This window comes from Colletotrichum paranaense, assembly GCF_030867605.1.
Source record: "Colletotrichum paranaense strain IMI 384185 chromosome Unknown Scaffold_7.1, whole genome shotgun sequence".
Classification (NCBI taxonomy): Eukaryota; Fungi; Ascomycota; class Sordariomycetes; order Glomerellales; family Glomerellaceae; genus Colletotrichum; species Colletotrichum paranaense.
In genome coordinates this window covers 1,937,856-1,953,651 of record NW_026848965.1, presented here as the reverse complement: position 1 = coordinate 1,953,651, position 15,796 = coordinate 1,937,856, and the positions used below count along the sequence as shown (strand labels likewise).

The 15,796-nt window shown below is 49.6% G+C and overlaps 8 protein-coding genes across 8 annotated transcripts; 6 read left to right on the top strand and 2 right to left on the bottom strand.

Moving 5' to 3' along the window:
• Positions 1-51: 51 nt before the first annotated feature.
• Positions 52-1,710, bottom strand: CPAR01_09498 (uncharacterized protein; the record flags this gene model as incomplete). Its single annotated transcript, XM_060493763.1, has 3 exons — positions 52-337; positions 388-1,092; positions 1,148-1,710. 3 exons carry the CDS (start codon positions 1,708-1,710, stop codon positions 52-54), a joined length of 1,554 nt encoding a protein of 517 aa, XP_060347893.1.
• Positions 1,711-2,565: 855 nt separating this feature from the next.
• Positions 2,566-4,576, bottom strand: CPAR01_09497 (kelch repeat protein; the record flags this gene model as incomplete). The annotated part of the gene is made up of 5 exons (XM_060493762.1): positions 2,566-3,079; positions 3,145-3,465; positions 3,521-4,220; positions 4,283-4,378; positions 4,432-4,576. The coding sequence occupies 5 exons, from the start codon at positions 4,574-4,576 to the stop codon at positions 2,566-2,568; spliced, it is 1,776 nt and encodes a 591-aa protein (XP_060347892.1).
• Positions 4,577-5,857: 1,281 nt separating this feature from the next.
• CPAR01_09496 (uncharacterized protein) lies at positions 5,858-5,995 on the top strand (the record flags this gene model as incomplete). The annotated part of the gene is made up of 1 exon (XM_060493761.1): positions 5,858-5,995. One exon carries the CDS (start codon positions 5,858-5,860, stop codon positions 5,993-5,995), a length of 138 nt encoding a protein of 45 aa, XP_060347891.1.
• Positions 5,996-6,012: 17 nt separating this feature from the next.
• Positions 6,013-6,225, top strand: CPAR01_09495 (uncharacterized protein; the record flags this gene model as incomplete). The annotated part of the gene is made up of 1 exon (XM_060493760.1): positions 6,013-6,225. One exon carries the CDS (start codon positions 6,013-6,015, stop codon positions 6,223-6,225), a length of 213 nt encoding a protein of 70 aa, XP_060347890.1.
• An 895-nt stretch (positions 6,226-7,120) lies between these two features.
• Positions 7,121-8,458, top strand: CPAR01_09494 (uncharacterized protein; the record flags this gene model as incomplete). The annotated part of the gene is made up of 2 exons (XM_060493759.1): positions 7,121-7,739; positions 7,797-8,458. The coding sequence occupies 2 exons, from the start codon at positions 7,121-7,123 to the stop codon at positions 8,456-8,458; spliced, it is 1,281 nt and encodes a 426-aa protein (XP_060347889.1).
• A 751-nt stretch (positions 8,459-9,209) lies between these two features.
• Positions 9,210-10,447, top strand: CPAR01_09493 (MIP family channel protein; the record flags this gene model as incomplete). Its single annotated transcript, XM_060493758.1, has 2 exons — positions 9,210-9,514; positions 9,658-10,447. The coding sequence occupies 2 exons, from the start codon at positions 9,210-9,212 to the stop codon at positions 10,445-10,447; spliced, it is 1,095 nt and encodes a 364-aa protein (XP_060347888.1).
• A 1,478-nt stretch (positions 10,448-11,925) lies between these two features.
• CPAR01_09492 (alpha-L-arabinofuranosidase axhA-2) lies at positions 11,926-12,912 on the top strand (the record flags this gene model as incomplete). The annotated part of the gene is made up of 1 exon (XM_060493757.1): positions 11,926-12,912. The coding sequence occupies one exon, from the start codon at positions 11,926-11,928 to the stop codon at positions 12,910-12,912; it is 987 nt and encodes a 328-aa protein (XP_060347887.1).
• A 906-nt stretch (positions 12,913-13,818) lies between these two features.
• Positions 13,819-15,520, top strand: CPAR01_09491 (HET domain-containing protein; the record flags this gene model as incomplete). The annotated part of the gene is made up of 2 exons (XM_060493756.1): positions 13,819-14,136; positions 14,276-15,520. The coding sequence occupies 2 exons, from the start codon at positions 13,819-13,821 to the stop codon at positions 15,518-15,520; spliced, it is 1,563 nt and encodes a 520-aa protein (XP_060347886.1).
• Between the last annotated feature and the right edge of the window lie 276 nt (positions 15,521-15,796).

Genomic DNA, 15,796 nt, shown 5'->3' with positions numbered 1-15,796 from the left:
GCATCCAATCGACATTAATAACAAGACTGTGATCTCGAAGGAACCAAACCATCAGACCTTCTCCTCAATTTTCTCCAGCAGATCCAGAATCTCTCTTGCAGCCTTCTCTCGACCAGCGCCTTCCGGATGCCGCTTGGCTAGTGCTAGAGCTTGTTCCTGCATCGCTTGCGCCTGGGGGCCAAGCACGACTTCAATCAGCTTTTCGGAAAGTTCTTCTCTCTCCCAGTAAGGCTTGGCCTTCCTGTTGGCCCACTTCCCAATGCCCAAGATCTCTGACCGAATAGCGAAGTCATAGCAGTCTCCCCAACCTGGCAGAACAACTTGTGGTATACCAGTACTAGGTTGGAAGTCAGCGAGAGCTCTTGAGTTGATTGAGAAGGTGCTTACCACAAAGCCTCATGGAATGAGTTGGAGCCGCCATGACTGACACAGCACACGAGATGACCAGACTCTAGGATAGACTTTGGTTCGGCAGTAAACCAGTCCGTGATCTTGACTCTATCCTGTTTGATGAAGGGATTCATAATTGCCTTGACATCGAGCCATGGCCCAGAGTCTTCGGTTGCGTTCTCATTCTCGTCCAACTTGCGCGGCATCTTCCAAAGGACTTGGAGTCTAGCTTCATCATCAGAACCACCCTTGTGTTCTTCTGCTCGATCAAGAAGATTTAGAATCGCATGCGCAAATTCAGTCGCCTTCGGAAGATCATAGAAATGGTGCGTGCCGAGACTGATGAAGACTGTTGGCCCTCGACTCAGCCACTCAGCAAGTTCAGGATCTTCGATTTCAATCTTGGGGGCAGCGCGGGTGATAGGACCACATGGAGTGATGGACTCGGGGATGGTCTCAAAGGGGAAATCGATGTCGGGACTATTGGCGACAAGGATTCGAAGGCCCTTGGGTGGTGCTTTCAGAAGGCCAAGCTCGTTCCAGGTGATGATCTCGATGCCGGGTCCAGCATGTTTGGCGAGATGTGCCGAGACACGCTTATATCTCGAATCCGCAAAGAGTCCGTATCCGGCGACGAGGTTGAAGAAAACGTTGAGGGGGACTAGATGGAGTGGGATCGGAAATGGTAGGCTTGATTGTATACTTGGCTGATGTTAGTTAGGAATTATAGCTTCGACTCTACTTTACCTGCACTCACATGGGATACTTCCACAGCATTGCGAGCTTGGGTTGCATTGGCAGCGCAAATTCTTTGATAGTATTTGGAGCCAGACAAATCCAGTTGATGTTTGCTTGGTTGGCAAATGTTGTAGCTGGCGCGAAGAACGCCTCCACCACAGTCACATCCGGCTTCACTTCCTCGAAGACTTCCTCGATAGCTCTATAAGTCTCGAAGAATTCCTCTGGGCTCCACGGAAGTGCGAGGCCAGCAAGTGTGAGCATGTTGCGGGACGTATTGACGAGCCCTGGCTTTGTAAGCCAAGTAGCCAGCGCCGGATTGTCAGGTCTATCCACAGCCTCGAAGTGGGAGAGGCCGATGATTGGATGTAGCTTGACGGCGTTCCCAGCCGGGGCTCCTTCTATCTTGTTGCATTGGTCGACGAAGCGGCGGAGCTGAGAATCAAAGCCTGCTTGTGAGCCAATGTGTACTTCGACATCGGGGTTGATCTTTATCAAGGCGTAGGTAGCTGAAAGAATGACATTAGCCTGACCATAATCTTTGTTACAGAGGAACAAGATCTTTTTCTTGGTTGATGACATCTTGAAGGGTGATCTCCGACTGCTGAATATACGGTACCGTATGATGAAGCTTAATCAGGCCATGGGGGAAAAGTGCTGGAGCTACGTTCGAGGTAGCCTAAGCTTTATATAAGGCAGTCCCCAGGAGTAAATGGAAATCCTTCGGCCTTCTTCTCTTACTTTAGGTTACCCACCTGCCTTTCTCCCTGGAAAAGCTCAGAAGCACGCCAAGACGTCGTGGGGTGTTGGCACTGATTGTAGGTGCACCACTTGCAGAAATGATATAAAAATCGTTCTGATAAACCATTTCAACGAAATTCAGGATTGGTTGCGCTCTTCTCGCTGTGCTGTGCTACACAGCCAAGAAACTCAACATCGCTGACGTGAGATAGACCGGCATCGTGCACTTCAATGTTACAGATTAAGCCAAAAGGGCAAGAGCTTGTGGACTGAAGTGCGCGTTAGCTCCACTGCGGAAGGATTCCCGTTTGGTACCTTATCTCAATGTTCCATTAGATTTACGCCAGATGCGTTCGGATGATGTTCCTAAGCGGAGTTTGTGCGACATTGCAGTCTGAGTGATGTGGCGATCATCTGCCGCTCGAATGGGCGTACGAAGCCGGTGGGAGACACCCGGGCCGAGTCGTCACTTCTCCCAGGTCATAAAAATACCATTTTGGGTCAGATATGCTGGCGAGCGGAGACTAATTGAGCATTGTTACCGAATGCTGCAGCCGAACAGTGTTGTGAACCTGTTTGATTGGATCACGAATGCACTGAAGGCAACATTGATGCTACGCCGAGATTACTTGCGTTCTTCTGACATCTAAACTGTAGCGGGTGTTTGAAAATTCGTGTTTATTGAAATTGCGTGTCCTATTGCAGATCATGTCTAAATTTGGAGTGATCTCTATCCCCTTGTCCCAGTAGAGTGTTGTGGGAGTCGAGTTCAGTAACGGTGTAGTGATAAATTCCAGAGGCACTCATCTCATGCTTTGGTACTTCTGCCCACATCTCATGCTTAGGTATTGATCCACCATACAATTCAGTCTGTGGTACATCCGACTGCAACTCCCCTGGAGCCACAGGGTGATAGTAAGCCTGGTATGCTCCATCCCCCTTTGCATGGTCAGGATATGGAGCAAGTGCAGTCGCTGCTTCGGCGGCTTGCTTCTGCTTCCGGCGTTTGACGAAGCAGAATAGAGCAAGCCCGATGATGGCACCGACGACGGCTCCAACTACAGCTCCAACAATGGCGGCTAGTGGGGTAGATCCCTTGGTATCTTTGTTCTCTGCTGGATCATGATTGGTTTCTCCAGTCGTGTTTGTATTTGACTTCCTGAAAAGTGCCTGAACTTCATTGGATGACCACTGGACGGAACTGATACCACTAGATTGATGTTAGCACTTTGGCTCATGCTGTCAGCTTTCAAGTGCCAGGTTCATTTCACTTACGTTTGCTTATACCAGTCACTGACTGTCTTCGCACTTTCGTAGTTCTTGGCGTCTGCGTCGTAGTCCGTCTTCCACTTCCAGTCTGTCATGTCGAAGAGACCGAGTCCTTGCGGCCAGGGGTCGGCACTTGTATATCCCGTTTTGCCATCCGCTCCTCCAACTGACAGCATTTGACGGCGGCCAACTAATGCGCAGCAATGATTCCTCCTTGGATTTTTCGACTCGTAAGCGACTTGGTTCCAGAAGAACCCCGGAAGGCTTAAAACGAAGACATCATCATAAGTTGAACCTGTCTCACTATTGGTACCGCCGAACACAAAGCTAAAACTTCATTAGTATCAACGAAAAGTCGTATGAGATCAATGGAAATGCTCACATTTCGTAGGTTCCGTTGTTGCCTTCGACTCCAACGCTGCAGAAATTGCTGCGGGGAGTGGGCGCATTTCCGGTTGTCTTTTGCCAGTACCAATCTCTAGTTACTGGATCCATGAAGGTCAAGTTGCTGAAGTCCTGCCATCCGAGAGGCTTCGCCTGATCAGGTTCGAGACCCCATGTTGCGCCGCCCATTATGGTGATGAGACCATTCGAACCAAAAGTCGGGATGTAGACGGCTGAGCCTCCCGTCAAAGTGCCATACTTGGAGAAGGCATCATTTGTTTCATTTGCCCAAGACCTCGTGGTCATGTTGTAGGACAAGATGCCCGGGAGTGGCTGCGAGTAAGGGTTAGATGTCGTCCAGCCTGACGATTGTCCCCCAAACCAGAACCCGGCGTCGGGGGTACTAGCGAATGCGCCCCCCTCATTTCGTCGCAATTCTTGGAAAAGTGTTGGGTTCGCTGGCGTCTCTTTTGACCATGTCCCACCTCCTTTGCCGTCTGCTTCAAACTTCCAGGACGTGGGCTCGTCTAATGGAGCACCGAATGGGCTATGTCCGCCCCAAATCCAGAATGTACTCTTCGCGTCGTTTTTCCACATCGCCTGTTGGTCCATAGTCTTCGGCGTCTTCGGAATCTCCCTGATCCTGACGCTGGTTGCGGACCATGACGTCGTCAAATCGATCGATAATGTGGAGTTGACTAGGATTCACACCGCGTGAGAAGGTGTCGGGATTGATCGCTTCGTCGTTGAAGTAACTGACCTGCGTTGGAGCCTCGCGACGTTATCGGATTACCTCGCGCGTCGAGCTGAGAGATCTCGCCGCCATCGATGTAGGCGTAGTCGCCAAGAACAACGACTAAATGGCTTAAATCAGTTGAGTTCGATTGTTCAAATGTTGATATCTACTACCTCTTGCTTCTGCTCGACGGAGGAAGATCTCGGGTGAGGGTACATCTGACAGTTCCCAGGCGCGTTTCGACAGCGCATTCGCCAGGTTGGGCAGCTGCATCACACATCCCAGAAAAGCTCCCTTCACCGACGGCTTGAGCATCATCGTTTCGTGAAATGAAAGAGTGAATAAAACAGCCGCGAAACGAACGACGCGACGAAAACGCCAAAACTAACGAAAAAGTGAGGAACGATGAGGAGAAAGTCAAGTCTCAGCCATCAAACTCCCCGCCATGTTCGAAGGAAAGGCTCCATGAAACTGGGAAAGGGAGCAGCCGCAATGTTGGCTTCGGTTGAGGCTGATGCTGCCGAAATTAACATCAAACCCAAATCATGCTGGAAGCCTGCAGACCCATGACGCTAAGTCAGAAGCGATGAGCCAAAATGCCCTGGCATTGGGCAAAATCGCTCGCGAAGGATCGTTAGCGCCCTTGGCATGCTGACGGGCTTCCAAACCCTCGTCCCTTTCATAGCCTGTTGTGGCGTGGCGTTGGCACATTTTTCAGAAAGGCCTAACAATAAATATCACGGTCTCTGAATGGCCTGTCTTAGGTATCAGGCTCCTGGAAGACGACATAGAACGTGATGATGTGCTGGACTGAATGGTATGCTATAGCTTGGCTCTGACCGACCGCGCTGTTCACTTCCAAAAGATTTGAAAATCTTGGGGTAAAGTCTGTGTAACAGAACGACGGCGGCGAGCTAGCAAAGATGACCCCCGGGGTTTCCCACGGACCAAAAACACAGGCAACAGCTTAATTAACTTAAGGTGCAACAAGCCTTATTCCGCCGGAGATCGTGGCCGACAGTGGGCCAAAATCGCCCGCGGCAATACGCATAGCGAGATTATCATCCCTGTAACGCAGACCCTTGACGATTTGGGGGCTGCTCCAGAGGCTGTGCAGCACCCTGCTGATACTTTCCAGATTCTCTGTTCGTTCGGCTCGGACAAGAGAGGGTGATCCAATTATCGCTGTTTCACTGTATTCCCGGCATTATGGTAGACAAATTGCTCACATTCTGAGCGACAAAATGTTGGACTAGTTCCGAGGGATTGAATCCCAATCAGTCTCCACAATTCCTGTTGAGTCTGGTGAGAACCGTAAAAGCACAATTTGCCTTCATGAAGTACATTTCAAGTTGGATGAGGAAGCGAAAGATCATTGTTAGAACCCAGCCTTGCCTTCACCAGCGAAGATAGACAGTTGTGTCTAGTATTTTCAACATCGGGAGGAAAATTATAGCAGTGGTCGTCATAAAGAAGAAAGGTTCTCAGAACATCATGGCATTAGGCTAAGAAGAGCTACATCAAGTATTCACTCTATGCCTGTCGTTTTAAGCTGCATTTTCTGTCGTCGGAAGTTTTGCCACAAGAAAAACCGAGACCATGGATGACTCCGGGTATGAGAAAGGTTCAGCTGAATCAGAAGCGCCAAAGACCGTCGAAAGTGCGCTGCAATTACAAGCTATGAGTATGGTGCCGAAGGAGAAGCCAAGAAACAATACCACAACAGGATTCAGATAACAATTCCGCACAAAAGTATGTTTCGTTTCCCCCCATTCCCTGGCGAACCGAACGACGAGACGTTAAGGGAAACTCAAAGAGAACAACCGCAAGTGGGGGCAGAGACTGTAGAAGAAAATGAAAAGGAACAACCGTTAGTGGAGGTAGAATTAAATCAGCAAGAGCCTCCCAATGAGCCGATGCAGCGGCCACATAGGGCTTCGTCTTTATGGTTCTGGCACGAAAAATGAGATAACTCGATAGAAACCGTCATAGGTGCGATCAAGAAACCAGGGGTGCGCAATATGACTGAATCCGATGCGTTCATGACTTCAGATATCGTTGGAGAGAGAAAGATGCACATATGCTTACATCAGGAGTCAACTACAGTTGTTGACCTACTTAGCCTTTGTGCTCACTTTCACTACTGTGTAGTGGAATCCAGGAGCCAGAAGTAACCTCACCTGCGGCACTGGCAACACAACTCAAGTGGCCATTCGCCGGACAAACTCCCAAGTGCCAACTCAGATCTGCACTAAGCGTCTTGATTTATCCACTTTCATGGGAAATCAGCCATCTGCCTGAAGTAAGACCAGGGCAAACAGTGATCTTGTGGAATAGCAGGAAACACTGTCTAACTCAAGAACCAGCTCGAATAAAACTCTAATTCGTCCGAAGGAAGTCAAGTTAGGTAAAAATCGAAAGGTCGATGGGGTTACCTATTGCTACGCACTTATCTTCCCAAGTTGAATGTCGGTGAATGGCGCCCAAGCTCGGCGCTTGAGCCAGTGAGCGGAACGCGAGCTGGGCCGTCACGAAAGATTTATCCTGAAGCCGCGGAAAATTCTCGCTCATACAAAACAGACCAGTGTGTCACGACGATTCATGACTTTACCCCTAGGTAGGTAAACCCGAAACTTGACCGGAAAGAGAGTCATAGGACCATTGACGGATGGAGAGAATCCAAGAGATAGAAACTCGACATAATGGGAATCTCGCACGCATTTATAATATGATCAAACTCCCCGCCGATATGATTGAATAAGCACAACATTCAACACGAACTAATCAGTTGCCGCGCAACTCTTCACTTGAATACTTATCCTTTAATTCGCGTGTACTTCGTGTCCGCAACCACAGAGCACGATGTGGTCGTCTTTCACGGTTGCAATGAAGCCGTTGCTGGTCACGAGCATATGCCTAATCCAGTCTATTCAATGTCTAAAGACTGTTGAGATCCCCTTCACCCGCATGGCCGCCCCTAACAGCAACTTCGTTGCATCGATGCAAATCTCGGTTGGATCTCCACCGCAACAAGTTTTGGCGATCTTCGACACAGGAAGCAGTGATCTCTGGGTTCCTCAGCTCAACAGCCGCCTATGCAAAGACCGCTTGGCAACATGCACCGCCAGCAACGGCAGGAACTCTAGCGTCTCAGGTGCATTTGACAACGCCAAATCAACTACCTTTAATGCCAATCGCTCTCCGTTTGAGGCTACGTACGCGAATGGTGTTGAAATCCAAGGAACCTTCATGTCAGAATCAGTCACGGTCGGCAACACATCGATCTCAAATAACACTATGGGATTGGGTCAGACTGGCAAGCTGACATCACCCCTGATTGCCATCCTGGGCGTCGGCCCCTCGAGCTCAGAGGCGTCCGTTCTCGCCAATAATGCTAAGCCGTACACGAACTTTCCAGAAAATCTCAAAGTCCAAGGGCTCACCAAGTCGCTGGCTTACAGTGTATACTTGAATGATTTCAGTTAGTTTCCATATTTGGGTTCTTCAAGTACGCTTGAAATTTGCTGACATCGCTTAGGGTCGCCCACTGGAAGCGTCGTGTTTGGCGGGATGGACACTGCCAAGTTCACAGGACAAATGCAGATGATCCCTCTCGTTGGACAGAAGCTATTCAAATCGAATGACTTCATCGTGCCTTGGACTTCCTTCTCCTTCTCGGCAGACAAGAATGCCAAACCAACTGCAATTGGGGGAAACAGCTTCCCACCCGTCCTCGTTGATACTGGCAACCCATCCTTATCCTTCCCACCAAAGATATTGGATCTAATCGGACCGGCTATCAATATCCAAACACTACAGGATGGAACGAAGGCATTGAAGTGCAGCAGCGGCGATTCGGGTGCCAAGTTCAACTTCGAGTTCCAGACAGCCAAGGTCGAGGTCCCTCTGTCGATGATCTTCATCCCCCTCATGAAGAACGGAGCACCCGTCACCGACAAGAGTGGCAGTTCCCTGTGCACACTTCCGTTAGAACCCATTGACAGTAACGTAGCATCTTTTGGTGCGCCTATGCTTTCGGCTGTGTACACGGTCTTTGATCTTGAGAATAAACAGCTCGGAATGGCACAGGCTAAACTCAACGAGTCAGCATCAAACATCCAGGAATTTGTGCCAGCCAACCCATCGAAGGGAACAGTCAAACGGCCACAAGCGCAAAGTGTGCGCTTCAGACAGAAGTGATGGAAGAATCATAGCATGCTGATAGACCGATTTGCTTGCAGGCTGGTTTCACAAGCTCTCTCTCTTGTCGCATTTCTGAGTGGCATTGGAAAGAGCCAACTTAGCGTACAATTGTAACACCTGTAAAATAGAACGATTGTCAACATCCGCGCATCTAATGAGCGAGACTCAAGACAAAAACAAGACAAAAACTGCAGGGTACGAGGAGCTCTTTGATATTCTCCCAGTTGTATTCCAGAGATCACGAATTTCTTCCAATGTTGTTGACATCAGAGATGTCGGTGAGCTAACACGCCAAGTAGTCCAACAACCTTGGAAAAAAACAGGGAAAGTTCAAATTCGTAAGTTTCGAGACCCAGAAAAATCACGCATCGACTGGTCTTGCTTGCGCGATAACTTATCAGCATTCTCCATAATAGTGTCTAAATCCACAGATAAATACGGAGTTCTTGTATTGCAGCTCTTTGAACCACCAAATCGGAGCTTGGCCTCGGCAACTATACGGACTAATGAGCGGGTACGCAATGCAACATGTAGATCAACTTGATACGGGATGCAGAAGCAACCGTGCTGCCGTCCGGTTTTTGTGGATCGATGAGAGGCAAACAAAAACAACACACCTCGTATGAAGGCATCGTCATCTTGAGAGACAAATATTGTCCCTACACTTCCCCTCTTTCAGGTGACAAACCCGCCCATATATTTTGACATCAGATCCAACTAGCTTGCCATAAAACAGACTCACGAGGATATGTCTCCCGCGTCATCGATTCACGATCCAGGCGAAAGCCAGCCGCTCCTCTCGAGGCATCGACGACGCACCGGCACATTCCAACTGCCATCGTTCAATGGCCAGCGACTCGTGTCGCCCCTATCCATGCGACGTGCCTCCCTACAGGAGGTTCACCCACATCACGAAGACGTCGAGCCAGTGCTGCCGGCCGCGCCAGTCGCCGCCCACCAGGAGACGCGCCTACACAAGCCGCAATGGGCGCTCAGTGACAGGCCACCAAACACATGGGCACAAATCCGTCATTACTGGCGGGAGGAATTTGCGTGAGTACCTGAATTTCGGCTGCATCCATCTTTACATCACTTCAATCGCGGACATGGCTCCCCACCGGAGCCTCCCCCACCGGGATGCCTCACGGCAATGGAGCTCTCAGAATCAATCCGATGCTGACCGCACACATGCACAGTGAGTTCTGGGGTACCTTCATGATCTTGCTCTTTGGAGCAGGTGTGGAATGCGAGACGCGTCTGAATTACCAGTCGGCCGACATCCGCGAAAATGCTGGTGACTTTTTGCAGTGCCGCCTGGCCTGGGCCGCCGGCGTGGCTATGGCCGTTTGGATGTCCGGTGGTGTATCAGGTGGACACTGCAACCCAACCGTGACAGTTGTCCTCGCCCTTTTCCGCGGCTTCCCCTGGCGCAAAGTGCCCGGCTTCTTGGCTGCGCAGGTCTTGGGTGCTACCTTCGCCAGTCTTGCCGTCTATCTGAACTACTCCACCAGCATTGCAGAGTACGAAGGCGGCGCTGCCCGCACTTTGATCGGGGAACATGCCACTGCCGGTCTCTTCTTCACCTTCCCCAAGTCTGGACTTCCTTATGCCGGCGCCTTTTACACCGAGTTCCTTGCCTCGGCCGCGCTGGTGGCTATCGTGTTTGCTCTGGCTGATAAGAACAACCTATCGCCGCCAAAGGGCACACAACCCTTTGCTATGTTCTTGGCTTTGCTGGCCATCGGCTCCGCCTTGGGCATCAACACTGGGTACGCCATGAATGGTGCCAGAGATACTGGCCCACGTATTGCGTTGGCTATCGTTGGCTATGGCTCGGATGTCTTCACTCATGACTCTTACTACTGGCTGTGGGCCCCTTGGGCTGCTGCTATCGTTGGTGGTATCGCGGGTGCTTGCGTGTATGATGCATTCATCTACACTGGGCGTGACTCTCCGTTCAACATCCCGAGGAAGGAAGATGACTGAATGGCGTGATTGGAGGGTCATCATATTGACCCTGAGGAATCAGAGTCAAACGGGATAGCGCCAGGTTGTATTGGAATTTTCTGGCTGTTACAAGTTATTGAGGAGATATGTGGGATGATATTTTAGCCACCTGCAGATTGGCTATGACCTCAGACAGGACAGAATAGATCAGACATAAGATAGCAACGGCAATACTCGTAATAGGCGTCAAGGAAGGCTGATCAAAGACATGTATAGGGACGGGTTATTTCACGATAATGATCACTGACCTATGGAGATATCTTTGGAGTGAAAGTTTTTAGCATGCTAGGCAGATAATGTACTCGAATCGAAGTCGTATATGCCCGAATACAGGCTCACAAATCAAAAATCCTTTTGGGCTTCACCCAAGTAGTGGGCCACATTCGGGTTCTTGCGAGTATCAGGGTCAGCTCAATCATGCATTTATTCTAAGTCTCTTGCGCTTTCTTTTGGATCAAGGCGTGCGGTAAGAATTGGGATGTGGCCTGAGCTAGCTCCCGCTGACTCGCGCTGAACTCAAGTCACCCGGTGGAGAGCCATCAACATTAGCAACAAACTTCAACCGATGTAGTTTAGATGAAGTTCATGTAGTAACACCTCATACCAAGATCTATTCATTCGGGTAATTAAATATCTCTTTGTAATCATGGGAGCATTGGAACATCACACTAACTCAACCGTCAATTCATCAACCTTGACTCATTTATCGTAACTTATGGTTCTCACACGAGGCGAACGAAGTGTTCCATGACGACTAGCAACTTCCATTGCGCCTACCAATACTACCAATCGGTAATTGGCGGTTACACAACCGCCAAGTCGGGGAAATTTTGGCGCTATGACGATCAGTCCGAAAAGAGGAGAAGTCTGGGGGAACCAAGATCATAACGCATTTCGATGGAACCCTGCGCGAGTGATAGAAGAAGTGCACCGAGAACCGAGAAACCGCAATTGGTGCGCATCACATACGACCCGCCGGCTGAATGCAAAACTTTCAGAAACCTTTGTGAACAATCTTAATTTGACCCCGGAGCCGCAAAATCCGTTGATGTCTAGGTCTAAAGGAGGGGGATTGTAGCACAGGATCATACTCTTCAAATTACTTTCGGCAATATGGGAAGTAGTATTGGTATCGGTAATCCATGCGGCACAAACGGCAGTCCACATAGAGCATAGTCCAGTTTCACTTTTGTTAACCCACGAATGCCAGATTGATTAGATTCGTATCCCAGTGCGACTTTCTCGGACTCTTTCGCATTGGCGAGCAACTGCCGGTCCACAACTAGAGGAGACCGGATTGCAATTAACAATTAGATAGCCAATCGCTGTCAAGTCAAAATACACACATTTCTCATGTATATAAAGATCGGACGACTGCCAACTGTTTCTAGTCAAGGAGTTCGTGTTACAGAGACTCAAGCTTTTTTCATCAACTGTATAAACTCCGCAACACAAAGATGATGCTCAGAGCCAATGCGGGGGTGGTTTCGACCACTCTACTGCTCCTCGCGTCTGCGACAGATGTCATCGCCCAGACGTGCGACCTGCCGTCTACCTATCGCTGGACATCGACTGGCGCGCTGGCCACACCCAAATCCGGATGGGCCTCGCTCAAGGACTTCACCACCGTCACTTACAACGGTCAGCACCTCGTATACGCGTCGACTCATGACCAAGGCTCAACCTGGGGCTCCATGAACTTTGGCCTCTTTTCCGATTGGTCTCAAATGGGTGCTGCGTCTCAAAATGCAATGACCCAGTCCGCCGTCGCGCCTACCATCTTCTACTTCCGTCCCAAGAACATCTGGGTCCTCGCCTATCAATGGGGTCCGACTCAGTTCTCTTACAAGACGTCGAGCGATCCCTCCATTGCGAACGGGTGGTCCGCGGCGCAGCCCATGTTCTCCGGAACCATCTCCGACTCCAGCACCGGCCCCATCGATCAGACGCTCATTGGCGACAGCACGAACATGTACCTATTCTTCGCGGGCGACAATGGCAAGATCTACCGCTCTAGCATGCCCATTGGAAACTTCCCGGGCAACTTTGGCACCGCCTCGACAGTTGTCATGAGCGACACGACCAACAACCTCTTCGAGGCTGTCCAAGTCTACGCCGTCAAGGGTAAACAGCAGTACCTCATGATCGTCGAGGCTATTGGCGTCAACGGCCGCTACTTCCGCTCCTTCACGGCCACCAGTCTCGGCGGAGCGTGGACGGCCCAGGCCGCAACTGAAAGCAATCCCTTTGCTGGCAAGGCCAACAGCGGTGCTACTTGGACCAATGATATCAGCCACGGCGACTTGGTTCGCAGCGATCCCGACCAGACTATGACTATCGACCCGTGCAATCTTCAACTCCTCTACCAGGGACGGTCTCCTAGCTCCAGCGGCGACTACGGCCTGCTGCCGTACCGCCCGGCAGTTCTCACGCTGCAGCGATAAGATTCATTCGCCCAACCTCAACCTACTGGATATCTATGGCATCAAAGGTGACACTAGGAACTAGGTATTCTTGGGTCTTTCGCTAGCTCAGTAGTGGGCCAGACAGTCAATCGAAAATAACGTGTAAGGAATAAGCCCAGGACAGTGTTTGCGCAACGAGGGGCTTCACTTTTACCTGTACATATTGATCAAACATATAACATATATAGGCTATGGGTTCTGTACAGATTGTCTGCCATTGAACATAACATGACTATCACCATAGTTTTGTGCTTTCCCTTCAACTTTGATAACGGCTTTGAATCCATCTTCAGTCATTGGGGGACGGTTTTGTCGCTCAACTTCATACGGCTACTCAGCGTTGACGGTGAAGCTTTCATCCCCAACTTTGCGGATGGTAGGTGTGACAGATTAAAGATCCAAAATGGGATTTGGGAGGTGGTAGAATGTTCTGACATGTGCTCCGTGTAAGGATGAAGCATGCGAAGACCACATCACTCATATAAACAGGCAGTAAACTAGAATATCTATGTCACACGTCAATGGACTTCATGATACTGATAATGAGAAAGGCCGGCAATTGGCCATACCTGTTGCACTTTCTAGGCACCCTCGGCTGAGGTATGCATCATGTAAGCAGGTCAGAGAGCCTTGGCAAATCTGTTGGTTACATACGCTCATATGTAGTTCATCCAGTGGTCTCTGGCGAACCACGGCGCCTGAAAAGGCGGCATCTTGTTGAACTTACCCCGCACTCGAGATGAGAGACGTCAGATTCTCGCTTGACAAAAGGGCTTGCTAACGCCTCGTTTATTGCTCAATTCGAACAGGCTACAGCCGCCCCGTCATGATTTCCCAATGTCGTTCAGTCAGCTTACTAGATAACAACGTGATTGAAATCAAATCATGCGGCTATTACATACGACTACACTTGAATTGCGAGAGTTTTCCGGCACAGATATACCTCCATATGGCATCCTGTCCCACACTTGGGGGCGCAACGAGTTCACATTCAAAGATCTTCAGACGGATGGATATTGCGGTGGGATCACGAAAATCGATGGCCTCTGTCGTGTCGCTCGGGGCGAAGAGCTTTCCTGGGTTTGGATAGACACTTGCTGCATAGACAAAAGCAGCAGTGCTGAGCTATCCGAGGCCATCAATTCTATGTTTCAATGGTACAAGCGGGCAGTAGCATGCTACGTTTTCCTTGAAGATTGCGAGGTCTCAAACCATTACGGATGGCGCAGGAACAAAGCATCATTCTCCCAAAGCCGCTGGTTCACTCGCGGTTGGACGCTGCAGGAATTGTTGGGCCCCCAAGGTGTGCTTTTACGACCACGCTTGGAAATTTGTTAATCAGATCGAAAAGCTCGATGGAGAAGGTCCTGAACATTTGAATATCCCGATAAATCCATTCAGCCCACTACCTCCGACACGTGCTGAGGACACCGACGTCAAGAATTCCTACAATTTTGTTGATCTGATTCACGACATAACGAGTATCAATGTTATCGCACTATCCACGGAATTCGAAGCTGTGCATCAGAATTTCTCCGTTGCTGAGAAGATGAGTTGGGCAGCGAAGAGAGAAACTACCCGGATAGAGGATAAAGCTTACTCCCTCATGGGCCTGTTCGACGTCAATATGCCGTTGCTGTACGGAGAAGGTGAAAATGCTTTCTTCAGGCTCCAGGAAGAAATCATCAAGAAGACTGACGATGAGTCAATATTTTCTTGGGGCTACGGAGAAGACTTCACATCTGCGGGCGGACTGTTTGCCAGGTCTCCAGCCGACTTTCTCAAATGCAGGGATGTCACAATTGGTGAGATCAGCAACAGCCCTCACTATTACTTAACGAACAAAGGTCTTTATATCCAGGCACGCATCTCACACACAGATCCAGTCTTGGGACCTTTCTTCTACGCCATGATACACTGCACGGATAGGAATTTGGCTTCAACGAAGCACTGTATAGCTATTCCTCTCTGCTACTCAGGCAACCTCATCTTCCGCCCCCCTGAAGCTATACCTTTCATGATTGAGGAAGGTAGCAGCAGGACCGCTTTCAGCAAGGATCTCGTCAGTCTTTACATCAACCTTACCCGAGATCCCAACAATTCCAAAACATTTCCGAAGCCGGGATATATGTTGACACAGTTGGAGCCATGCTCAACTATTCAAATGGCTTCTATCTATCTACCCTGGAACTCACTTGTGGAAGTCTATCCTCCGAACTGGCGTCCACTGTATAATAAAACTTCACGACCAGTGACAGTAGTACGAAATTTGGGGTCACCAACAACATCCGCAACCGTCTGGATGAGATTTTCACCCAAAAAATGGGCGGTCTCTCGCTCTCTCGCCTTGCGACTAGATTTAGTTTGGATGTTGGGATCTCGGAAGAATTCGAATCGCCTTGGGCTAGCGCTGAAGTCTGTAAAATCCCTTGTGAAGCTTATACCAGGGGAAAAGCCACTGTTCGTGGACATCTTAGAGAACGGTTTATTGGGTTGGGAGGAGAGTGCGCCTTGGGGAGAACGCCAGGTGAGTGTCTACTGGGCGCAAGGTGAATTCGAGGGCAACATTCGTTTGTACTTTAGCTAGGGTAATCGCTCGAACAGAAGGATCAGAAACAGATTGGTAGTGATGAGCAATATCTCATGGAAGCACGTGTGAGTAAATCTCTCAGATAGTCCGCGGTCCATTGGATTATACCTCAGCTAAAGGAGTAGTACGTAGAATGTCCACACTACAACATGTCCACCTTGCCATCTCATCAAATTTTACTCTTATTCGCAATGCTAGAATTCACTTCCCTGGTTTCCCTGCTTCTGATGTTTTTTGGTCTTTTTATTCGAAGGGAAAACTACGACAGACAAA